The 26698-nt window shown below is 45.0% G+C and overlaps 1 protein-coding gene across 1 annotated transcript in view; it reads right to left on the bottom strand.

Annotated features, from left to right (window-relative positions):
- The window catches only part of LOC311108661 (zinc finger protein ZFPM2-like), a gene marked incomplete at both ends in the record, with an annotated part of 149020 nt that overhangs the window by 7227 nt on the left and 115095 nt on the right, over nt 1-26698 (bottom strand). Inside the window, one exon of the mRNA XM_084151357.1 lies at nt 23687-23929. Within this exon, the coding sequence (XP_084007483.1) occupies nt 23687-23929 (243 nt within the window). The remainder of the gene's footprint in view (nt 1-23686; nt 23930-26698) is intronic.

Genomic DNA, 26698 nt, shown 5'->3' with positions numbered 1-26698 from the left:
GCAAGACACCCCAATAAAGGACTGGTTTTGCAGGTGGTGACCACAGACCACTTCTCAGTTCCTATGCTTCCTGGCTGATGTTTTGGTCACTTTTGAATGCTGGCGGTGCTTTCACTCTAGTGGTAGCATGAGACGGAGTCTACAACCCACACAAGTGGCTCAGGTAGTGCAGCTCATCCAGGATGGCACATCAATGCGAGCTGTGGCAAGAAGGTTTGCTGTGTCTGTCAGCGTAGTGTCCAGAGCATGGAGGCGCTACCAGGAGACAGGCCAGTACATCAGGAGACGTGGAGGAGGCCGTAGGAGGGCAACAACCCAGCAGCAGGACTGCTACCTCCGCCTTTGTGCAAGGAGGAGCAGGAGGAGCACTGCCAGAGCCCTGCAAAATGACCTCCAGCAGGCCCCAAATGTGCATGTGTCTGCTCAAACGGTCAGAAACAGACTTCATGAGGGTGGTATGAGGGCCCGACGTCCACAGGTGGGGGTTGTGCTTACAGCCCAACACCGTGCAGGACGTTTGGCATTTGCCAGAGAACACCAAGATTGGCAAATTCGTCACTGGTGCCCTGTGCTCTTCACAGATGAAAGCAGGTTCACACTGAGCACATGTGACAGACGTGACAGAGTCTGGAGACGCCGTGGAGAACGTTCTGCTGCCTGCAACATCCTCCAGCATGACCGGTTTGGCGGTGGGTCAGTCATGGTGTGGGGTGGCATTTCTTTGGGGGGCCACACAGCCCTCCATGTGCTCGCCAGAGGTAGCCTGACTGCCATTAGGTACCGAGATGAGATCCTCAGACCCCTTGTGAGACCATATGCTGGTGCGGTTGGCCCTGGGTTCCTCCTAATGCAAGACAATGCTAGACCTCATGTGGCTGGAGTGTGTCAGCAGTTCCTGCAAGAGGAAGGCATTGATGCTATGGACTGGCCCGCCCGTTCCCCAGACCTGAATCCAATTGAGCACATCTGGGACATCATGTCTCGCTCCATCCACCAACGCCACGTTGCACCACAGACTGTCCAGGAGTTGGCGGATGCTTTAGTCCAGGTCTGGAAGGAGATCCCTCAGGAGACCATCCGCCACCTCATCAAGAGCATGCCCAGGCATTGTAGGGAGGTCATACAGGCACGTGGAGGCCACACACACTACTGAGCCTCATTTTGACTTGTTTTAAGGACATTACATCAAAGTTGGATCAGCCTGTAGTGTGGTTTTCCACTTTAATTTTGAGGGTGACTCCAAATCCAGACCTCCATGGGTTGATAAATTTGATTTCCATTGATAATTTTTGTGCTGACAACAAAATCACACATTCAACTATGTAAAGAAAAAAGTATTTAATAAGATTATTTCATTCATTCAGATCTAGGATGTGTTATTTTAGTGTTCCCTTTATTTTTTTGAGCAGTGTATAAAAGCAAAGCTTGCTTTCATTTAATAAAAAAAGCATGAAAAGGTAGGCAGGCAACCTGCCTACACATAGTTTGAATTACAATACCAACATAGCTACTGTATTAGGTCAAAGCTGTGTGCTGGAAAACCTTGGTATAGCATGGGTGGAATAGGCATTGTGGTGCTCATGTGAATTTCCTTTCTTTTTTTTGGCTTGAACATAAAACATATTTTTTTGTTTTTAATATCTTATTATATTTTAGGAAAATATCAAAAGGATCTGCGGTGTTTGCGATAGAAGCACTAGCTAGCTTTCAAAGTCTGAGTGAATAGGCCTAGCTAGCTAAGGATAGCTAGCTAGCCATGACCTTGGAAGCAGTTGCTGGCGCCGAGTAGCGGGCTACTCGTAATGTATCGAAAGGCAATTTATTGGCTAGAAAGACATGTTCAAAGCTAATACAGATACATCAACAATATCATTTACATTGATACATGTTCAAAGCTAATACAGATACATCAACAATATCATTTACATTGATACATATGAGCTTCTGGTTGATTGTCGGGAGAGGTCGTGTTTTTCTCTAGCTGGAGGTAAGCAGGAGGTTAGCTTCTCATATGGTGTTGAGTAAAGCTTAACCATGTATTAGATCGTAGGTAGGTAGTTAGCTGTGGTTAGGTATTGTATTTATTATAGGTTAGTATTGTTGTTATTGTAGGTTTCCGTAGGTAATTGTAGGTTAGTATCGAAGCACGAGGCTAGCTAGCTAGCGGGTAGCTACTGGTAACGATTAGCAACGCTGGAGAGCTGTTTCCAATGTTAATGTAGTCCTAGCTAACGTTTAATTTTTTGCTTAACCATGTATTAGATCGTAGGTAGGTAGTTAGCTGTAGTTAGGTATTGTATTTATTATAGCTAGGTTAGTATTGTTGTTATTGTAGGTTTCCGTAGGTAATTGTAGGTTAGTATCAAAGCACGAGGCTAGCTAGCTAGCGGGTAGCTACTGGTAACGATTAGCAACGCTGGAGAGCTGTTTCCAATGATAATGTAGTCCTAGCCAACGTTAAATTTTTTGCTGCGTTATGCGTTATGAAAGGAACTAGACACGGACTTGAATTATCTGTTTAATGTGCTAACACACTCTTGGCAGTTTGTTGTAACCAAGTATTGATGCTAAATTGTGTGTTAATGGATGCTAGCTTGCAAGTTAGCTACGGCGTCATAGCTAGGCTTCGTGGGTTGTTGTGGGTAGTTACTGTGTCTTGGCAGTGTCCTCGGCCGTGCCGGCTGTAGCACGAAGCTAGCTAGCTAGCCGTTCTTCAAACAAAGTCAACACAGTGGCCATTGCTAGCTCCCCAACACGACCAGCTAGCTGTACTGTAGTAGCTAACTACAATATACTTGTCCTAGCTAGCCAACGTCTAATCATTGCTGCGTCATGAAAGGAACTTGACACAGACACGAATGATCTGTTTAGTGTGTTATCACATTATTGGTGGTTTGTTGTGACCAAGTGTTGGTGCTAAACGGTGTGTTATTGTTATTGGATGCTAGCTTGCTAGTTGGCTATGGTGTCATAGTTGGCTAGCTGAATAAAGTGGGTTGAGTCTATTCCTTTAAACATTGAACCGCTGTGGTTCACAACAATTCTGATTTCTAAAGGCGGAAGTTGGGAGAGTTTTTGTTCGGGTGGTTCAGTGAAACAATTTTAGTTTCTGAGGTAGAAGTTTTTGGTGAGGGAGGCCCTGCTCTCTCCGCTCCCAGATGCTTAGCCCATTTCATTCCGATCTCCTCTGCATTTTTGTAGCCATTTGCTACAGCCTGTCAACTATGCCTCTGCCTATCCCTGTTCTCTCCTCTCTGCACAGGCTACACAAACGCACCACACCGCGTGGCTGCTGCCTCTCTAACCTGGTGGTCCCTGCACGCACCACCCACGTGGAGTTCCAGGTCGCAGGCAGCCTCTGGAACTGCCGTTCTGCTGCCAACAAAGCTGACTTCATCCCAGCCTATGCCAACCTCCAGTCCCTCGACTTCCTGGCGCTGACGGAAACATGGATCACCACTGAAAACACTGCTACTCCTACTGCTCTCTCCTCGTCTGACCATGTGTTCTCGCATACCCCGAGAGCATCTGGTCAGAGGGGTGGTGGTACAGGAATCCTCATCTCTCCCAAGTGGACATTCTCAATGTTTCCCCTAACCCATCTGTCTATCTCCTCATTTGAATTCCATGCTGTCACAGTCACTAACCCATTTAAGCTTAATATCCTTGTCATCTATCGCCCTCCAGGTTCCCTTGGAGAGTTCATCAATGAGCTTGACGCCTTGATAAGTTCCTTCCCTGAGGATGGCTCACCCCTCACAGTTTTGGGGGATTTCAACCTCCCTATGTCCACATTTGACTCATTTCTCTCTGCCTCCTTCTTTCCACTCCTCTCCTCTTTTGACCTCACCCTCTCACCGTCCCCCCCTACTCACAAGGCAGGCAATACGCTTGACCTCATCTTCACTAGATGCTGCTCCTCTACTAATCTCACTGCAACTCCCCTCCATGTCTCCGACCACTACTTTGTTTCCTTTTCTCTCTCACTCTCCTCCCACACTACTCACTCTGCCCCTACACAGATGGTAATGCGCCGCCGCAACCTTCGCTCTCTCTCTCCCACTACTCTCTCCTCTTCCATCCTATCATCTCTTCCCTCTGCTCAATCCTTCTCCCTCCAATCTCCTGATTCTGCCTCCTCAACCCTCCTCTCCTCCCTTTCTGCATCCTTTGACTCTCTGTGTCCCCTATCCTCCCGGCCGGCTCGGTCCTCCCCTCCAGCTCCGTGGCTTGATGACTCATTGCGAGCTCACAGAACAGAGCTCCGGGCAGCGGAGCGGAAATGGAAGAAAACTAAACTCCCTGCCGACCTGGCATCTTTTCACTCCCTCCTCTCTACATTTTCTTCATCTGTTTCTGCTGCTAAGGCCACCTTCTACCACTCTAAATTCCAAGCATCTGCCTCTAACCCTAGGAAGCTCTTTGCCACATTTTCCTCCCTCCTGAATCCTCCCCCCCCCCCCCCCCCCCTCCTCTCTCTCTGTGGATGACTTCGTCAACCACTTTGAAAAGAAGGTTGACGACATCCGATCCTCGTTTGTTAAGTCTAATGACACTGCTGGTCCTGCTCACACTGCCCTACCCTATGCTTTGACTTCTTTCTCCCCTCTCTCTCCAGATAAAATCCTGCGACTTGTGACTGCAGGCCGCCCAACAACCTGCCCGCTTGACCCCATCCCCTCCTCCCTTCTCCAGACCATCTCCGGTGACCTTCTCCCCTACCTCACCTCGCTGATCAACTCATCCTTGACCGCTGGCCATGTCCCTTCCGTCTTCAAGAGAGCGAGAGTTGCTCCCCTTCTCAAAAAACCAACACTCGACCCCACTGATGTCAACAACTACAGACCAGTATCCCTTCTTTCTTTTCTTTCCAAAACTATTGAGCGTGCCGTCTTTAGCCAACTCTCTTGCTATCTCTCTCAGAATGACCTTCTTGATCCAAACCAATCAGGTTTCAGGACTGGTCATTCAACTGAGACTGCTCTTCTCTGTGTCACGGAGACTCTCCGCACTGCTAAAGCTAACTCTCTCTCCTCTGCTCTTGTCCTTCTAGACCTGTCTGCTGCCTTTGATACTGTGAACCATCAGATCCTCCTCTCCACCCTCTCCGAGCTGGGCATCTCCGGCGCGGCTCACTCCTGGATTGCGTCCTACCTGACCGGTCGCTCCTACCAAGTGGCGTGGCGGGAAGCTGTCTCCGCACCACGTGCTCTCACCACTGGTGTCCCCCAGGGCTCGGTTCTAGGCCCTCTCCTTTTCTCCCTATACACCAAGTCACTTGGCTCTGTCATATCCTCACATGGCCTTTCCTATCATTGCTACGCTGACGATACACAACTAATCTTCTCCTTTCCCCCTTCTGATAACCAGGTGGCGAATCGCATCTCTGCATGTCTGGCAGACATATCAGTATGGATGATGGATCACCACCTCAAGCTGAACCCTGGCAAGACGGAGCTGCTCTTCCTCCCGGGGAAGGACTGCCCGTTCCATGATCTCGCCATCACGGTTGACAACTCCGCTGTGTCCTCCTCCCAGAGTGCGAAGAGCCTAGGCGTGACCCTGGACAACACCCTGTCGTTCTCCGCCAACATCAAGGCGGTGACCCGCTCCTGCAGGTTCATGCTCTACAACATTCGGAGAGTGCGACCCTGCCTTACACAGGAAGCGGCGCAGGTCCTGGTCCAGGCACTTGTCATCTCCCGTCTGGACTACTGCAACTCGCTGTTGGCTGGCCTCCCTGCCTGTGCCATTAAACCCCTACAACTCATCCAGAATGCCGCAGCCCGTCTGGTGTTCAACCTTCCCAAGTTCTCTCACGTCACCCCCCTCCTCCGCACACTCCACTGGCTTCCAGTTGAAGCTCGCATCCGCTACAAGACCATGGTGCTTGCCTATGGAGCAGTGAGGGGAACGGCACCTCTGTACCTTCAGGCTCTGATCAGTCCCTACACCCAAACGAGGGCATTGCGTTCATCCACCTCTGGCCTGCTGGCTCCCCTTCCTCTGCGGAAGCATAGCTCCCGCTCAGCCCAGTCAAAACTGTTCGCTGCTCTGGCACCCCAATGGTGGAACAAGCTCCCTCACGACGCCAGGACAGCGGAGTCACTCACCACCTTCCGGAGACATTTGAAACCCCACCTCTTTAAGGAATACCTGGGATAGGATAAAGTATTCCTTCTAACCCCCCCCCCCCCCCCCAAATTGTAAAGTGGTTATCCCACTGGATATAGGGTGAACGCACCAATTTGTGAGTTGCTCTGGCTAAGAGCGTCTGCTAAATGACGTTAATGTGCCCTTGAGCAAGGCACTTAACCCTAATTGCTCCTGTAAGTCGCTCTGGATAAGAGCGTCTGCTAAATGACTAAAATGTAAATGTAAATGTACATATGATTATGTTTTACAACGGAAAATGTGTTATATTAGCAATTTTTTGTAGTAAATTCTTTTTCACAAGCGGTAGCCAACTAGCTCACTAGCAAAGATCCTGTGAGAGAAACACCACCATTTTGTGGGCATTGGTGGTACGCATGCAGGGATATTTTATCTAGTGATGATGCATTCTCAATGAAATACAGTGATGTGTATTTCTTCAAACATGATATGAACATGTATAATATTTTTTTTAAACAACAACATTGTTTTGGATAAGTAACACATTTAGTGTCTCCTTATTGAGATTGGGCAAACCTTTTCTGGGTCACGCAAGTAAAATTGGGATATAGTCTGGGTCCCAAATGGTCTGTTAGTGGGCTATCTGGTGTGGACCTTGGACCCAGTTTCTAATTTCCTGTTTTTGATTGCAGTGCACAGTTGTTTGGGGATCTTCAGGGATCTTTCTATTGTTCTGGGATCTTTCTATCTGGTGAGTGAAATATTACCACACAAAAATGCATCCAATCAAATATTTTCAAAAAATGGGTTTCCCCTGATGAAGATATATTTAGGCCTAAGCAAGAAGTAACACACTTTATAATGTGCAGACACATCAAACTGATTTATTTTGCATATACTGTAGCTTATTGATATTAATACTGTTGAGTTGTATTTCACTTTTAAAATGGTAAATGGCGAGGTTACAATGGTAGATTTTCGAGATGCAACTGCTTTTTATCAAGGTGTTTTTTCCCTTTAACCTGTTGAAGTGAGACACAGCAAACCAATTTTAAATGTTCAGGCCGCTAAAAAACCACGGTAATACTAATTCTGAAACCTAACCATTCTAATTACTTATAGTAATTAATTTAGTAAATATTATCATAAAAGTCAAATTTGAAATGTCCCATGGTGGCACTTAAAGTACATAACAGCGGCACCCTGGTTTAATTTAATTTGCTGCTTTATGTGCGTTGTACATTTTTACATGGCACAAAAGCCGATGTATTTAACGTTTATATTTATCTAGTCAATTTGTTTAGCATTTTAGTGTTTTAAAACAAAAGTACGGCATGGCCTAAATCACCAAATCTGTGTCTGTTTCAGAAATAATGGATTACTACTTCGGCATGCAGGAAAATTAAAGCTGAAGTCACAGAACACTTGCAGATTGTAGAAACTAATGAGACACACATCGACAGAGAAACGAACACAGCAAACATTGACAATGAAACAAACACGGCAGACTTTGACAGTGGAACAAACATGGTAGACGACAATGAAAAAACTTACATGGCAGATGCTGTGAGTGAAACAAATACGGCAGACGCTGAGCGTGACAGAACTGGGAATGATTTTAACTTTATGAAGGATATAGATTCAAGCTCCCAGTTTTCTAATGATAGTTTTGACTCTGTGTACCTAACCATCCCCAGTGTTTCTTCTTTAAATGAATGTAACCTCTCATCCTCCATCACTGACAGTGATGACAGTTATGATGAGAATTATGAAGATTCAGACCCTAAGTCAGATGTAAAGCAGAAGTTGGCTGAATGTTCAACAAATTGTAACGTGTCCCATACCACATTGTCATAGTTAAAATAAGTGGAACATAGGCCAACATGCTGAGTTTATATCTTTATTCAGTTCAGTTTGTTTAGGGATTGTCAAAAAGCTTATCTAGCTGTGGATTAAGTCCCTTGAAGTGTAGGGTGTCTGCAGGTACTCTGTCAGTTTAGTTCTGAACAAGGAACTTCTCAAGAAAACCAAGATCACTGTTTGAGTTCAGTCAGTGGAAAGCTACAGAATTAAGAACATTTGTATTACACACAGGGCCTGTTGTGTTATTCAATAGGCTGCCAAGTACCCAGTACAGAAACTTCATGCTTTTGTCTGTTGCTATGAGAATTCTCCTCAGTTCAGATTTATGCTCAGAATACTGTGACTTGCTGAAATGTTTTGTTCCCAACTTTGCCACGATATACGGGCCTGAGGTCCTTGTTTACAATGCTCATAGTCTTATTAATCTGGCCGAAGATGCTAAAAAATATGGGCCGCTTGACAACATTTCACGTTTCCATTTTAGAGCTATTTGGGGAAGATAAAGAAAATGGTGCGAAAGCCACACAATCCTGTTCAACAAATTGTAATGTTTTTGTATGAGAAACAGCCAGTGAAGGTTATAACTGAAAATAAAAAACACACATCTCTGGGCCTACACTTCCGGAATTTGCTACAAGCTTGCAATATAAGCATTACAGACACAAAGGGACCATCATCTCATGTTCACAAGTTTGGGGATCCATAATGGGGATCCATAATAAATACAAATACAAATATGGTGTGTGAGGTTTTTGAGGAAATGTAACCCTTTTGCCACTGTCCTCTTGATTCCTCATGTTTAGGAATCAATGTTGTATCAAGACTCTCAGGTCACCTGAGTGGCTTCCCTGTGACAGATTTGTCAAAAAAGTAAATTTTGCTGCCTTTCCAGGGGGATGGTTGTGGCTTTGCCACAGCTAGATGTTTATTGACTGTTTTTTAATGACTGATTTTCCAGCATAACGTTCCCTTTTTGTATTGTGGAGTTTCTGTGTGACCGACCCCCGGGCAGACCACAGTCCACCCCTATGGACATCATATCAACCAAGTGGTTTACCAGCCAAGAGGAGGACGAGCGCTTTTGGCCAACTGGTGCTGTCAACATAATCAAGGCTGTTCAAGAAAGCTGGCCTCCCCAAAAAAAGTGATAGAAGTACACTGTCCGTATGTTAGGAAAAGCAAGTGAGTCAAATCAGTTTTTAGATGTTTTCTGTCATTGAAAGTGGTCTTATGTTAAGATACTGTACATGTAAGTCCATGTCACAGGCAACCTGCATACTTAAATCCTAAATGAATGGAGAAGATACGCACCATAGTGTCCTGCTTTTACTCAGTGCTGATGTTTACCATTTATTATGGGTTGAGGAATATAGCTGGGTGTGAGATGTGGACTCATCTTCTTGACATGGAACTACTTTTGAGGTCATTAAACAGTTGTACATGCTATACTTGCAATATATTAATTGTAATATTGCTATTGAAGACTTATACTGTATATGTATATTTTGTATTTATTATGGATCCCTATAAGCTGGTGCCTTGGCAGCAGCTACTCTTTCTGGGGTCCAGCAAAAACGTTACAATACATTCACAACACACTGTGTGCCCTCAGGTGCCTACTCCACCACTACCACATATCTACAGTACAAAATCCATGTGTACGTGTGTGTATAGTGCGTATATTATCGTGTGTGTGTATGCATGTGTCTGTGCCTATGTTTGTGTTGCTTCACAGTCTCCGCTGTTCCATGAGATGTACAGTGGGGGAAAAAAATATTTAGTCAGCCACCAATTGTGCAAGTTCTCCCACTTAAAAATATGAGAGAGGCCTGTAATTTTCATCATAGGTACACGTCAACTATGACAGACAAATTTAGCTTTTTTTTCTCCAGAAAATCACATTTTAGGATTTTTAATGAATTTATTTGCAAATTATGGTTGAAAATAAGTATTTGGTCACCTACAAACAAGCAAGATTTCTGGCTCTCACAGACCTGTAACTTCTTATTTAAGAGGCTCCTCTGTCCTCCACTCGTTACCTGTATTAATGGCACCTGTTTGAACTTGTTATCAGTATAAAAGACACCTGTCCACAACCTCAAACAGTCACACTCCAAACTCCACTATGGCCAAGACCAAAGAGCTGTCAAAGGACACCAGAAATAAAATTGTAGACCTGCACCAGGCTGGGAAGACTGAATATGCAATAGGTAAGCAGCTTGGTTTGAAGAAATCAACTGTGGGAGCAATTATTAGGAAATGGAAGACATACAAGACCACTGATAATCTCCCTCGATCTGGGGCTCCACGCAAGATCTCATCCCGTGGGGTCAAAATGATCACAAGAACGGTGAGCAAAAATCCCAGAACCACATGGGGGGACCTAGTGAATGACCTGCAGAGAGCTGGGACCAAAGTAACAAAGCCTACCATCAGTAACACACTACGCCGCCAGGGACTCAAATCCTGCAGTGCCAGACGTGTCCCCCTGCTTAAGCCAGTACATGTCCAGGCCCGTCTGAAGTTTGCTAGAGTGCATTTGGATGATCCAGAAGAGGATTGGGAGAATGTCATATGGTCAGATGAAACCAAAATATAACTTTTTGGTAAAAACTCAACCCTGTTAGGCCTACTGCTGCTAGGTAGCTCTCTCTCTCTGCTCTTCCCCTCTCCCCCTAACCAGACACCTAGGTATTTGTAGTTGTCCACATACTCTAGGTCTGACCCGTCAATTCTAGTCGGGTGGGTGGGTGCCAGCAGCGTTCGACTGAAGAGCATGCATTTAGTTTTACTAGCGTTTAAGAGCAGTTGGATGCTACTGAAGGAGTGTTGTATGGCATTGAAGCTCGTTTGGAGGTTTGTTAACACAGTGTCCAATGAAGGGCCAGATGTATACAAAATGGTGTCATCTGCGTAGAGGTGGATCTGAGAATCACCAGCAGCAAGAGCGACATCATTGATATACACAGAGAAAAGAGTCGGCCCAAGAATTGAACCCTGTCGCACCCCCATAGAGTGCCACATCTGGGCAAGACAATCTGGACCCTTTACTTTCTAAAATTAGCAGCCGAAATTGTCGCAACCCCTATTACTAGCCTGTTCAACCTCTCTTTCGTAACGTCTGAGATCCCCAGAGATTGGAAAGCTGCCGCGGTCATCCCCCTCTTCAAAGGGGTTGACACTCTAGATCCAAACTGTTACAGACTTATATCCAGCCTGTCCTGCCTTTCGAAAGTTTTTGAAAGCCAAGTTAACAAACAGATCACCGACCATTTCGAATCCCACGTACCTTCTCCGCTATGCAATCCGGTTTCCGAGCTGGTCATGGGTGCACCTCAGCCACGCTCAAGGTCCTAAACGATATTATAACTGCGATCGATAATAGACAGTACTGTGCAGCCGTCTTCATCGACCTGGCCAAGGCTTTCGACTCTGTCAATCACCGCATTCTTATTGGCAGACTAAATAGCCTTGGTTTCTCAAATGACTCCCTCGCCTGGTTCACCAACTACTTCTCAGATAGAGTTCAATGTGTCAAATCGGAGGGCCTGTTGTCTGGACCTATGTCAGTCTCTATGGGGGTGCCACAGGGTTCAATTCTCGGGCCGACTCTTTTCTCTGTGTATATCAATGATGTCGCTCTTGCTGCTGGTGACTCTCAGATCCACCTCTACGCAGATGACACCATTTTGTATACATCTGACCCTTCATTGGACACTGTGTTAACAAACCTCCAAACGAGCTTCAATGCCATACAACACTCCTTCCATAGCCTCCAACTGCTCTTAAACACTAGTAAAACTAAATGCATGCTCTTCAATCGAACACTGCTGGCACCCACCCACCCGACTAGAATCACTACTCTCGGCGGGTCTGACCTAGAGTATGTGGACAACTACAAATACCTAGGTGTCTGGTTAGACTGTAAACTATCCTTCCAGACTCACATTAAGCATCTCCAATCCAAAGTTAAATCTAGAATCGGCTGCCTATTTCGCAACAAAGCCTCCTTCACTCATGCTGCCAAACATGCCCTCGTAAAACTGACTATCCTACCGATCCTTGACTTCGGCGATGTCATTTACAAAATAGCCTCCAACACTCTACTCAGCAAATTGGATGTAGTCTATCATAGTGCCATCCGTTTTGTCACCAAAGCCCCATATACTACCCACCACTGTGACCTGTACGCTCTTGTTGGCTGGTCCTCACTACATATTCGTCGCCAAACCCACTGGCTCCAGGTCATCTATAAATCACTGCTAGGCAAATCCCCGCCTTATCTTAGCTCATTGGTCACCATAGCAGCACCCACCCGTAGTATGCACTCCAGCAGGTATTTCTCACTGGTCATCCCCAAAGCCAACACCTCCTTTGGCCGCCATTCCTTCCAGTTCTCTGCTGCCAATGACTGGAACGATCTGCAAAAATCTCTCAAGCTGGAGACTCTTATCTCCCTCACTAAATTTAAGCATGAGTTGTCAGAGCACCTTACCGATCACTGCACCTGTACACAGCCCATTTTAAATTAGCCCACCCAACTACCTCATCCCCATATTGTTATTTATTTTGCTCATTTGCACCCCAGTATATCTATTTGCACATCATCTCTTGCACATCTATCATTCCAGTGTTAATACTAAATTGTAATTATTTTGCACTATGGCCTATTTATTGCCTTACCTCCATAACTTGCTACATTTGCACACACTGTATATATATTTTATGTTTTATTTTTGACTATTTGTTCTGTTTACCCCATACATTACATTTACATTTACATTTTAGTCATTTAGCAGACGTTCTTATCCAGAGCGACATACCGTTAGTGAGTGCATACATTATTTTTTTTTCTTCACATATGTAACTCTGTGTTGTTGTTTTAAATCGTACTGCTTTGCTTGATCTTGGCCAGGTCACAGTTGTAAATGAGAACTTGTTCTCAACTGGCTTACCTGGTTAAATAAAGGTGAAAAAAATAAATAAATGTAAACTGAACGATTTAGCAGGTTGCTTCGTTGAAATTAACAGACTAATTTATTCAACATGAATAGCTTGGTGATTTCGAGGTAAGAAGTGCTTGTGTTTTCCAATAGCCTGCTGGAATAGGCTACTGAGGATGGAGGTCGTCATTTCAATCACTTAATTAAATATTAATAATATGTATATGAACTGAATATACTTGTCAACAACAGCCAGTGTTTATTTTAGATCTTTGAAAACCTTTAGCCTAATCTGACTGACTGTTACAGTCAATCTAATGCGTTCTAACAACTGATCGGCAATTGCGTAGAGCTTTGATAACTTCCAATTTAATTAACCTAACATGGCCATTAATAATTGCATAATAACACAAGGCTACAACATACACTGAAGTTATAGGCTATTTATTAACTTTGTTTTCCAGCTCCAGGTAGGCTACACAAGTGGAACAAATGGATTTGCAATGACTCCAGTAATATAGTAATTTCAATATATATATTTATTTATTGTATCAAATGGTAGCCTACAGTAGCCTACAATGGCATAACAATTAATAGGCTACTTGATGGCCAACAGATGCAAATGTATCATTCTCTACATTTAATGTTAGATTCATTGAGGACTTTTCCCCATAACAGAAGCATGTGAGGGAGTTCCATAACTTCCATTTCAAATTTCCACTTGCGCATAATGACAAGTTAAATAACCTACCTACAATGGTAAAAAGTTGTCATAACGTGCTCTTTCTCCTCTCCCTCACGTGACTCAGCCAATAGTGGACTAAGCTGCATGCTGCAGCGCTCTCTCAACACACACCCCTCTGGCTCTCCCCACCACTCACTCCGCAACAGCCTGCCTCATTGCCTGATAGTCAGCAGCAGCAGGTCACAGTGAAATCATTTTATTCTTAGAAGTAGCCCAAAAACCCATCACATTTTCACCTGCGACAACATTTTCAAAGTAGCCCAATTTTGCGGGGAAATGCAGACATGGCAACCCTGGACATAGGCGGATGCAGTGGATTGAGATGCATTCAATGCAAAAAACAGATACAGTGGGGGAAAAAAGTATTTAGTCAAATCAAATCAAATCAAATCAAATTTTATTGGTCACATGCGCCGAATACAACAGGTGCAGACATTACAGTGAAATGCTTACTTACAGCCCTTAACCAACAGTGCATTTATTTTAAACAAAAAAAGTAAGAATAAAACAACAACAAAAAAAGTGTTGAGAAAAAAAGAGCAGAAGTAAAATAAAGTGACAGTAGGGAGGCTATATATACAGTAAAATAAAGTGACAGTAGGGAGGCTATATATACAGGGGGGTACCGTTGCAGAGTCAATGTGCGGGGGCACCGGCTAGTTGAGGTAGTTGAGGTAATATGTACATGTGGGTAGAGTTAAAGTGACTATGCATAAATACTTACTTAACAGAGTAGCAGCAGCGTAAAAAGGATGGGGTGGGGGGGCAGTGCAAATAGTCCGGGTAGCCATGATTAGCTGTTCAGGAGTCTTATGGCTTGGGGGTAGAAGCTGTTGAGAAGTCTTTTGGACCTAGACTTGGCACTCCGGTACCGCTTGCTGTGCGGTAGCAGAGAGAACAGTCTATGACTAGGGTGGCTGGAGTCTTTGACAATTTTGAGGGCCTTCCTCTGATACCGCCTGGTATAGAGGTCCTGGATGGCAGGGAGCTTTGCCCCAGTGATGTACTGGGCCGTACGCACTACCCTCTGTAGTGCCTTGCGGTCAGAGGCCAAGCAGTTGCCATACCAGGCGGTGATGCAACCAGTCAGGATGCTCTCGATGGTGCAGCTGTAGAATTTTTTGAGGATCTGAGGACCCATGCCAAATCTTTTTAGTCTCCTGAGGGGGAATAGGCTTTGTCGTGCCCTCTTCACGACTGTCTTGGTGTGTTTGGACCATGATAGTTCGTTGGTGATGTGGACACCAAGGAACTTGAAGCTCTCAACCTGTTCCACTACAGCCCCGTCGATGAGAATGGGGGCGTGCTCAGTCCTATTTTTTTTCCTGTAGTCCACAATCATCTCCTTTGTCTTGGTCACGTTGAGGGAGAGGTTGTTGTCCTGGCACCACACGGCCAGATCTCTGACCTCCTCCCTATAGGCTGTCTCATCGTTGTCGGTGATCAGGCCTACCACTGTTGTGTCGTCGGCAAACTTAATGATGGTGTTGGAGTCGTGCCTGGCCATGCAGTCATGGGTGAACAGAGAGTACAGGAGGGGACTGAGCACGCACCCCTGAGGGGCCCCCGTGTTGAGGATCAGTGTGGCAGATGTGTTGTTACCTACCCTTACCACCTGGGGGCGGCCCGTCAGGAAGTCCAGGATCCAGTTGCAGAGGGAGGTGTTTAGTCCCAGGATCCTTAGCTTAGTGATGAGCTTAGAGGGCACTATGGTGTTGAATGCTGAGCTGTAGTCAATGAATAGCATTCTCACGTAGGTGTTCCTCTTGTCCAGGTGGGAAAGGGCAGTGTGGAGTGCGATAGAGATTGCATCATCTGTGGATCTGTTGGGGCGGTATGCAAATTGGAGTGGGTCTAGGGTTTCTGGGATTATGCTGTTGATGTGAGCCATGACCAGTCTTTCAAAGCACTTCATGGCTACAGACGTCAGTGCTACGGGTCGGTAGTCATTTAGGCAGGTTATCTTAGAGTTCTTGGGCACGGGGACTATGGTGGTCTGCTTGAAACATGTTGGTATTACAGACTCAGTCAGGGACATGTTGAAAATGTCAGTGAAGACACTTGCCAGTTGGTCAGCACATGCTCGGAGTACACGTCCTGGTAATCCGTCTGGCCCTGCGGCCTTGTGAATGTTGACCTGCTTAAAAGTCTTACTCACATCGGCTACGGAGAGCGTGATCACATAGTCGTCCGGAACAGCTGGTGCTCTCATGCATGCTTCAGTGTTGCTTGCCTCGAAGCGAGCATAGAAGTGGTTTAGCTCGTCTGGTAGGCTTGTGTCACTGGGCAGCTCGCGGCTGTGCTTCCCTTTGTAGTCTGTAATAGTTTTCAAGCCCTGCCACATCCGACGAGCGTCAGAGCCAGTGTAGTATGATTCAATCTTAGACCTGTATTGACTCTTTGCCTGTTTGATGGTTCGTCGGAGGTCATAGCGGGATTTCTTATAAGCGTCCGGGTTAGAGTCCCGTTCCTTGAAAGCGGCAGCTCTACCCTTTAGCTCAGTGCGGATGTTTCCTGTAATCCATGGCTTCTGGTTGGGGTATGTACGTACGGTCACTGTGGGGACGACATCATCGATGCACTTATTGATGAAGCCAGTGACTGATGTGGTGTACTCCTCAATGCTGTCTGAAGAATCCTGGAACATGTTCCAGTCTGTGCTAGCAAAACAGTCCTGTAGCTTAGCATCTGCGTCATCTGACCACTTTTTTATTAACCGAATCACTGGTGCTTCCTGTCAGCCACCAATTGTGCAAGTTCTCCCACTTAAAAAGATGAGAGAGGCCTGTAATTTTCATCATAGGTACACGTCAACTATGACAGACAAAATGAGGAAAGAAAATCCTGAATATCACATTGTAGGATTTTTTATGAATTTATTTGCAAATTATGGTGGAAAATAAGTATTTGGTCAATAACAAAAGTTTCTCAATACTTTGTTATATACCCTTTGTTGGCAATGACACAGGTCAAACGTTTTCTGTAAGTCTTCACAAGGTTTTCACACACTGTTGCTGGTATTTTGGCCCATTCCTCCATGCAGATCTCCTCTAGAGCAGTGATGTTTTGGGGCTGTCGCTGGGCAACACGGACTTTCAACTCCCTCCAAAGATTTTCTATGGGGTTGAGATCTGGAGACTGGCTAGGCCACTCCAGGACCTTGAAATGCTTCTTACGAAGCCACTCCTTCGTTGCCCGGGCGGTGTGTTTGGGATCATTGTCATGCTGAAAGACCCAGCCACGTTTCATCTTCAATGCCCTTGCTGATGGAAGAAGGTTTTCACTCAAAATCACATGATACATGGCCCCATTCATTCTTTCCTTTACACGGATCAGTCGTCCTGGTCCCTTTGCAGAAAAACAGCCCCAAAGCATGATGTTTCCACCCCCATGCTTCACAGTAGGTATGGTGTTCTTTGGATGCAACTCAGCATTCTTTGTCCTCCAAACACGACAAGATCTATTTTGGTTTCATCTGACCATATGACATATGACATTCTCCCAATCCTCTTCTGGATCATCCAAATGCACTCTAGCAAACTTCAGACGGGCCTGGACATGTACTGGCTTAAGCAGGGGGACACGTCTGGCACTGCAGGATTTGAGTCCCTGGCGGCGTAGTGTGTTACTGATGGTAGGCTTTGTTACTTTGGTCCCAGCTCTCTGCAGGTCATTCACTAGGTCCCCCGTGTGGTTCTGGGATTTTTGCTCACCGTTCTTGTGATCATTTTGACCCCACGGGGTGAGATCTTGCGTGGAGCCCCAGATCGAGGGAGATTATCAGTGGTCTTGTATGTCTTCCATTTCCTAATAATTGCTCCCACAGTTGATTTCTTCAAACCAAGCTGCTTACCTATTGCAGATTCAGTCTTCCCAGCCTGGTGCAGGTCTACAATTTTGTTTCTGGTGTCCTTTGACAGCTCTTTGGTCTTGGCCATAGTGGAGTTTGGAGTGTGACTGTTTGAGGTTGTGGACAGGTGTCTTTTATACTGATAACAAGTTCAAACAGGTGCCATTAATACAGGTAACGAGTGGAGGACAGAGGAGCCTCTTAAAGAAGAAGTTACAGGTCTGTGAGAGCCAGAAATCTTGCTTGTTTGTAGGTGACCAAATACTTATTTTCCACCATAATTTGCAAATAAATTCATTAAAAATCCTACAATGTGATTTTCTGGAGAAAAAAATTCTCAATTTGTCTGTCATAGTTGACGTGTACCTATGATGAAAATTACAGGCCTCTCTCATCTTTTTAAGTGGGAGAACTTGCACAATTGGTGGCTGACTAAATACATTTTTTCCCCACTGTATCTCTAGCTTAAACTGACAGATTTTGATGAGGATGTTTTTATAATGCTAGTTGTATTTCTGCGGGGGCAGGGACATCGACCTTAGGGGGTTTAACCCTCCCGTTGTCCTAGGGTCAAAATGACCCGCCACTGTGTTGAACCAACTTTATTTAATTTTTATATTTTTTGGATCATTTGTGAGAAGGAGGCAGTGATACTTTCTCACAAATGATCCCAAAATATAAAAATTAAATAAAGTTGGTTCAATACAGTGGCGGGTCATTTTGACCCTAGGACAACGGGAGGGTTTTAATATGGGCCTTGGTCATAATAACTAGCTGACACTAGTAGGATTGTATCGCCCTCTCTCGGCTCTCTCATGTGCTCTTAACAATTTATCTGAATTACTATCTAAGTATGGTAAATCTGAACTATGAATTATGGGAGATATTAATTTTGATTGGAGGATGCCAGTGTCAGATACGCTGAAAGATACAGTATTTGCTCTGAGATAAACCTATCTCAGCTGATATCTTGTCACTGTATCTCTGTGCATTCAAATTACCATCGATAAAATGCAATTGTGTTGGTTGTCCGTAGCTTATGCCTGCCCATACCATAACCCCACCACCACCATGGGGCACTCTGTTCACAACGTTGACATCAGCAAACTGCTTGCCCCCACGACGCCACGTCTGTGGTTGTGAGGCCGGTTGGACATACTGCCAAATTCTCTACAACGACGTTGGAGGCGCTTTATGGTGGCGAAATGAACATTAAATTATCGGGCAACAGCTCTGGTGGACATTCCTGCAGTCAGCATGCCAAATGCACACTCCCTCAAAACTTGAGACATCTGTGGCATTGTGTTGTGTGACAAAACTGCACAATTTGGAGTGGCCTTTTATTATCCCCAGCACAAGGTGCACCTGTATAATGATCATGATGTTTAATCAGCTTCTTGATATGCCAGACCTGTCAAGTGGATGGATTATCATGGCAAAGTATACATTTGTGCACACAATTTGAGAGAAATAAGCTTTTTGTGCATATGAAACATTTCTGGGATATTTTATTTCAGCTCATGAAACATTGTACCAACACTTTACATGTTGCGTTTATATGTATAATGTATAATACAGTCTATATTCGGATGATAGACTATATGACCAAAAGTATGTGGACACCTGCTCGTCAAACATCATTCCAAAATGATGGGCATTAATATGGAGTTGGTCCTCTCTTTGCTGCTATAACAGCCTCCCCTCTTCTGGGAAGGCTTTCCACTAGATGTTGGAACATTGCTGTGGGGACTTGCTTCCATTCAGCCACAAGAGCCTTAGTGAGGTCAGGCACCGATGTTGGGCGATTAGACCTGGCTCGCAGTCCAATTCCAATTCATCCGAAAGGTGTTCGATGGGGTTGAGGTCAGGGATCTGTATAGGCCAGTCAAGTTCTTCCACACCGATCTCAACAAACCATTTCTGTATGGACCTCACTTTGTGCACGGGGGCATTGTCGTGCTGAAACAGGAAAGGGCCTTCCCCAAACTGTTGCCACAAAGTTGGAAACACAGAATAATCTAGAATATCATTGTATGCAGTAGCGTTAAGATTTCCCTAAGGGGCCTAGCCTGAACCATGAAAAACAGCCCCAGACCATTATTCCTCCTCCACCAAACTTTACAGTTGGCACTATGCATTGGGGCTGGTAGCGTTCTCCTGGCATCCGCCAAACCCAGATTCGTCCGTCGGACTGCCAGATGATGAAGTGTGATTCATCACTCCAGAGAACGCGTTTTCACTGCTCCAGCGTCCAATGGCGGCAAGCTTTACACCACTCCAGCCAATGCTTGGCATTGTGCATGGTGATCTTAAGCTTGTGTGCGGCTGCTCGGCCATGGAAAGCCATTTCATGAAGCTCCCGATGAACAGTTCTAGTTGCTTCCAGAGGCAGTTTGGAACTTGGTAGTGAGTGTTGCAACCAAGGACAGACCACTTCGCGGCAGAGCTATTGTTGCTCCTAGACGTTTCCACTTCACAATAACAGTACTTACAGTTGACCGGGGCAGCTCTAGCAGGGCAGACATTTTACGAATTGACTTGTTGGAAAGGTGGCATCCTATGACGGTGCCACATTGAAAGTCACTGAGTTCTTCAGTAAGGCCATTCTACTGCCAATGTTTGTCTATTGCATGGCTGTGTGCTCGATTTTATACACCTGTCAGCAATGGGTGTGGCTGAAATAGCCAAATCCACTAATTTGAAGGGGTGTCCACATACGTTTGTATATATGGTGTACTACTATGTATACAACTGCTGACCTGGCTGTGACAAGGCTACAGTCCGATTTTGCAGCTGTACAGGAAGCCCTTACTGACTTAAAACTCATGGTTAATACGAGTAAAACTAAATGCATGCTGTTTTCAAGTTCTCGTAAGATTGTCTCAGATGGATTACATCTTCACTCATCGGATGGTTCTATAATCGAAGAAGTCCCTTCATACAAACACCTTGGTATTTGAATTGACAGTGATTTAACGTTCAAAAAGAATACAAATGAGCTTGTTAAGAAGCTAAGATTTAAAGTGGGCTTTTTTTTATAGAAACAGATATTGCCTCTCTCTAGTCAGCAGGAAGCAGATTGTGCAGTCAAACTTTCTATCTGTTATTGATTATGGCGATACTCAGTGGCGGCTCCTGAAAAAATTCTCAGGGGGGGCAATTTTTCTGATGATTTAGGTGACCTACACACATTTTAAAAAAGATATGTCCAGCAACAACATGAAGACAGGGGCAGCATATAAGTCAATACCAGAAGCATTTATTGACTGATCTCAAAAGTGTTGGCTTACCAGGGTTGGTGGAGCCCTCAGTTTCATCTTTGCCTCGCAAAGCTAACTCAAACACTCCGCAAAACTTCACACACTGGATTAGCCGGCTGAGGATGTGGCGGTTCTTGCTAATGTCGTAGTAAATATATTTGTTATAGTGAATATGGAATATGATATGTTGAGTAAAATGTTGTGCTAAGATCTATTTAGGTCAGGAGCTGGTTATAAGTTCTGTTCCTATCCAATAACAATGGACAAAAGGGTCCTATCTTGTCAGCCTTGTCAGTTTCAGTTCTCCAGTAAACTTGTGATTATCAACACTAACCTCATCGTTGTGGCGGCGGACAGCTAGCCTGTATCCCTCATCCAGTTGAGTGGGAATGTTCACTCTCCCCAAAGCAGACAATCTCAAACAGGTATCCATGTGGGTCTTTGACAGCTCATGTTTCTTAATCTTTCCTGAAAGATGGTGCATGTCCGTTACACACCAGTCGCTGTCCAAGCGGTGCTGTCTGCCGTGCCGCCTTCAGGGTGAAAGAGTAAGCAGGGGGTAGCAGAAGACTGCATTAGCTACATCGCAGCCTGCTAGCCAGGTTTTTCGTTCGTACCAATTTTTGGAAAATCTTCCCCCCTTTAGTAGAAACCTGTTGAATTATTAAATTTGGTCTGGGAGGTCCTAATTGTTTCGTTGCCAATTTATCTTCATTTGTTCGCCGACAAAAAGGAACTTCTTTCAAAGACACAATCGAGTTGCATTGAAGCCTAGCCATTTTGACAGTAATAGTGAATTGATTGACGCTGCTACCCGCTCTTTTCTTAGTTACGTTCATGGTTATGTTACGTATGACGAAAGCGCGTAAGTGCAAGCCCTCAGAAACCCATAGAGATTGTATTGAAAGCTCTGATATTTGAAAAAAATAGATTTTACATGGGAGTCTATGACAGACTTCTGGGCGATTTTCAACCTGACTGAAATCGCCCCAAAAGGGGGGGGGGGGCATTTGAAGCACGACTTTAGCCTGATTGGACATTTAGTGGCACTGTGGCAGATCAGACGTCTAGATTACAACACTGATAACTACTGTTGCCGTGATATAATTGATTAGAAAAAAAATCCCTTCCTTTTCCCGTTTGGCAGTGCGTCGCCCATATCGCCCTATTGAACACACCGCCCCTGGCGATACTATTTATCAAAGTGCAGCTGCCACTTCATAGCACCCTTCGTTTTCTCAAAGGAGACTGCATTCTTTACCAAAAGGTTGGCTGGCCCTCTTTAAAGTCACATAGATCACATCATTATGCTATTTTTGTTTACAAAGCACTGCTCCATAAGCTTCCGACTTACCTAACATCACTGTTAAGATTTAAAACTACAAGTTGGTTAACTTTGGCGACTCCTTTTGTGTCTACAGAGGTAGGTAAATCGGCCTTTAATTCCCTTTGCACCCTATGTATTATTTTATATATTTTTTGTGTTTTTTTTTTTATTCATAATTTTTATTTATTTATTTATTTATTAATAATAATTATTTATCTTCTTTTTTTTGGGGGGGGGGGTGGGGGTGGATCAGCTTAATATTGCAGATAGATTGTATCTTCTATCAATGTAATTGTCTGCATCACTTCCAATCCCCCATGTTTTTTATATATATACTCCCCTTTATTACTTTTCAACCCCGCCATCCTTTCCTACTTGGAGTAAATTAGTGAACAACAATGCCCAGGCCTCTACTTCCGATCTATACTTACTATCTACACCTTATGGACACAGTTAATATTACTATAATTCTATTATATATATATATATATATATATATATATATATATATATAATTATTATTTTTTTGGCTCCTGAACTTCTTCTACTCTCAACCTCTCAGATCATTTTCATGATGTCCATCCAGTTTGCTTCTATATGCCATATCTTTCTAACTGTGCTCTTTCCCAAAAGCTCCCAACATACAACCTATATACTTATTATGGACACAGTATGCTTACATTATTAGCTATCTTTGTTATTATTTGTTGTTATTTGTTATTAGTCCCATCCTTCAACTTTATTCAATACCTCCCATCTATCTCTTAACACCATCCATATAGGATTTCTATTTGCCATATATATTTCAACCGTACTGTGATGTTTTACAAAAGTTCTGAACCTTTCTATTCTCATTGCTTCTACAGATTGTGAATTAAAAATAAACATTTTTGTTAAAAGTATTATTATATTATTGATTGATTGACTATGACTTTTCAGATCACCCAGTAATGCTATCTGCAAGGTTAGCTCCAGGTAAATATTGCAATCCTTTAGCCATTCCTGGACCTGTGTCCAAAAACAAGCTACAAATGGACAGAACCAAAACAAATGATCTAATGATTCTGTCTCTTCACAGCAAAATCTGCAGAGCTGGGAAGATTGTATCCCCCATATAAATAACACCCTATGTTTGGAATAATTTCCAAAAGACGTTTCGATTGGAAGTCCCTAAGACAATTCAGACAGCTGACAGAGGATTTTTATAATGAAGGATGTGTTTGTTTTAATTGACTGTGTTTTGTAGCTTAATGTGTATTTAATGTGTCTATATTTATGTTTATCTATACTTGCCTGTTGTATGTGCTTGTTTTTGTACTGTGCAGGGCTCATTTGTAAAATAGGAGGAACAGACACAGTTCTTGCCCAGCAACAGAGATTGATTGTTTATCCTAGAAATACAAGGAGGTGATTCCACCTAATCGGAAGGTATAAATATATGTTTGTGTGATTTGTATGAGTGCTTTTGCAGCTGCAACCCCCAGTGTGGTGAATAAATCTAGTTTGAGCGTCTTTTGGTGGCCGACTGGATTTGTACCAGAATTTAGAACCTAACAATGTCAACATATTCTCCTCTCTGCTCACCATTGTGGGTGTTCAATTGCATCTCCAAGGCCTGCTGTGCTGGTCCAGTTATATTGCAGTGTGGGTAGGGGCCAGGGCCTATGTTGGGCATGTGATGGGGACCAGTCTTCCTGTCTAACTGCTCTGCCTTCATGTCTGAGACTGAGTCCCTCAGTCTCCCGCTGCAATAGTACATCAGATGAGCCTGCAGGTTCCTCTCACTGCGGTACCATATCCCACACGCCTTACACGGGAAGATGTCCTCTGCAGAAAGACAGAGATGAATACAGAGATGAAGTGAGTTCACCCACTTAGGCCTACCATGTAGAGTGCTTTGAGCACTGGAAAAGCATTATAAATCTGACCAATCATGATGAATTCACACACATAGACATTAGAATCACATTTCACTGTACTTAATCTAATCTCTAAAAATCAGGCTTTATTTATATCTAGTGGAAGGAGAGGGGGTTGGGCCTGGATTAACAGAAGCATCAGTGCTGTCTCTTGGGTGAGGAAAGTGTAGGTTAACTTTCATTTTTCACCAGGGCTGGAATAGACTGTCAAACAGCGATGACCTGAACGCAACAGACCTTAATCAGAGTAAATGGGCTGTTATTTGATGTGGGTGCTGTCTATGTGGGTGAAGAGTAAATACTTCATTTCAACACAAACTGAAGGTCAAGGAGAACCCCTAGGCTATTATCCCTGCCAAACAGACTAATCTAAGCTGAAATAGCTAATTGAGGATTGTCACAAATTCAGCCGAGGCTGCCCCTCCTCCTTGCTCGGGCAGGTTTCGGCGTTCGTCGTCACCAGCTTACTAGCCACTACCACTCCATTTATCATCACTCCATTTGTCTTGTTTTGTCTTTTCTTGTCAATCACACACACCTGGTACTCATTCCCTCATTAGTCTGTGTATAAGTGTTCACTCTGCCCCCTTGTCCTTTGTGAGTGATTGTTCGTTGTGAGAGTGAGTAGCTCGGTTGAGCTACTCTTTACTTGTATGCAGCCAAGGTTGATTTTCCCATGTGCTAGTTTCGTTCTGTCGCTATATGCGCTACATTATTGTACACTGAATAAACTCTTGATTTCGGTGTTTTACCTCCTGCGCCTGACTCCGTCATTCACACCTCATTACAGAATCACTCACCAGCTATGGAGTCAGCGGGAGAAGAGCGCACACCTGGAATCGTGGCAAGGGTCCAGGAGCATTCTACGATGCTGGCCAGCTTGGGGGAAGCGATGGATCGGGTTCTTCAGGTCGTCCAACGCCTGGAGAGAAGAGGAACCGATCTGTCGAGACCAGCTGGCCAATCGGATCCAGCCACCTACATCACAGCACCCGGAGGGATCCAGATATCCTTACCTCTGGGATTCCTTCTCCAACTGGAGCTGTACTTCTCCAGTGTCAGGCCGGCGCCATCCTGGAGTGGGCCAACGTGGTTTGGAGAGAAGGAGGAGCCGCGTTGGGGGACTACTAGTTCGCCCGCCTATTTCGGGCGGTTTTCGATCACCCGCTCGAGGGTCGAGAGGAGGTCTGCCCATTCCCGCCCCGACCGAAGCGGATCCAGAGCTCATGGAGCTGGGTGGTACCGCGCACCGAGAGAGCGGAGGACGACAGCTCCAGTGCCACTCAGATGGCACGAAGGGACATTCCACCACACGTTGTCGTCAGCGCTCTTTTGGGTCAGGAGGCGGCCGGCAGGGCACTCTCGCATCACCCCAGGTATTGAGCACCCACTCTTGTTCAGAGCCCTCTGCTGAGCACTGTACTATACCCATATACTTCCCTGATCACATGAGAGTTCCCCAGTGTAAGGCGCTAGTCGATTCAGGCGCAGCTGGGAACTTTATGGACAAAACTTTCACACGCCGCCAGGGCATTTCATTAGTTCCCCTATCCATTCCACGCCCCATCAGAGCACTTGATAGTCGACCATTAGGGTCCGGGTTGATAAAGGAAGTCTCGGTACCAGTCACCATGATCACACAGGAGACGCATTGTGAGTAGGTCACTTTTTCCATCATTGAGTCTCCTGCTTTCCCTGTGGTGTTAGGTATTCCATGGCTAGCACTCCACAACCCCACTTTCTCATGGCCGCAGAGGGTTCTCACGGGGTGGTCGCGAGAGTGTCAGGGTAGGTGTATGGGTGTTTCCGTTGGTGCAACCACGGTGGAAAGTCCAGATGGTGCCTCCACCGTGCGCATTCCCCCCGAATACCATGATCTGGCACAAGTCTTCTCTAAAAATAAAGCGACTAAATTACCACCTCATCGGGCGGGGGATTGCGCAATAAACCTTCGGGTAGACGCTGTACCTCCCAGGAGTCATGGGTATCCCCTGTCGCAGGCGGAGACGGAGTCTATGGAGACATACATCACCGAGTCCCTGCGCCAGGGGTACATATGTCCCTCCACTTCACCCGCCTTCACCCGTTTCTTTTTTGTGAAGAAGAAAGACGGCGGTCTGCGCCCGTGCATTGATTATCGACCACTGAACAAGGAGACGATTAGATTTAGTTATCCTCTCCCCCTCATTCTGTCAGTGGTTGAGTCATTGCATGGAGCGCGCTTCTTCACTAAATTAGATCTCAGGAGTGCGTACAACCTGGTGCATATCCGAGAGGGAGATGAGTGGAAGACAGCATTCAGCACAACCACGGGGCATTATGAATACCTGGTGATGCCCTATGGTTTGATGAATGCTCCCTCAGTCTTCCAGTCCTTTGTGAATGAGGTATTTCGGGACATGCTTGGTCGCGGTGTAGTGGTCTACATCGACGACATCTTGGTGTATTCCGCTACGCGCGCCGAGCATGTGTCCCTGGTTCGCAAAGTACTGGCCCGACTGTTGGAAAATTACCTTTATGCTAAGGCAGAAAAGTGTATGTTTTTCCAGCAGTCCGTCTCCTTCCTCGGATACCGCATTTCTACCACAGGTGTGGAGATGGAGGGCGACCGCATTACAGCCGTGCGTAATTGGCCGACTCCAACCACGGTAAAGGAGGTGCAGCGCTTCCTTGGCTT

This window comes from Coregonus lavaretus (assembly GCF_964263955.1).
Source record: "Coregonus lavaretus genome assembly, chromosome: 3".
NCBI classification, from domain to species: domain Eukaryota; kingdom Metazoa; phylum Chordata; class Actinopteri; order Salmoniformes; family Salmonidae; genus Coregonus; species Coregonus lavaretus.
Note: the sequence above shows the minus strand (reverse complement) of the source record. Positions and strands in the feature narration are given on the sequence as shown.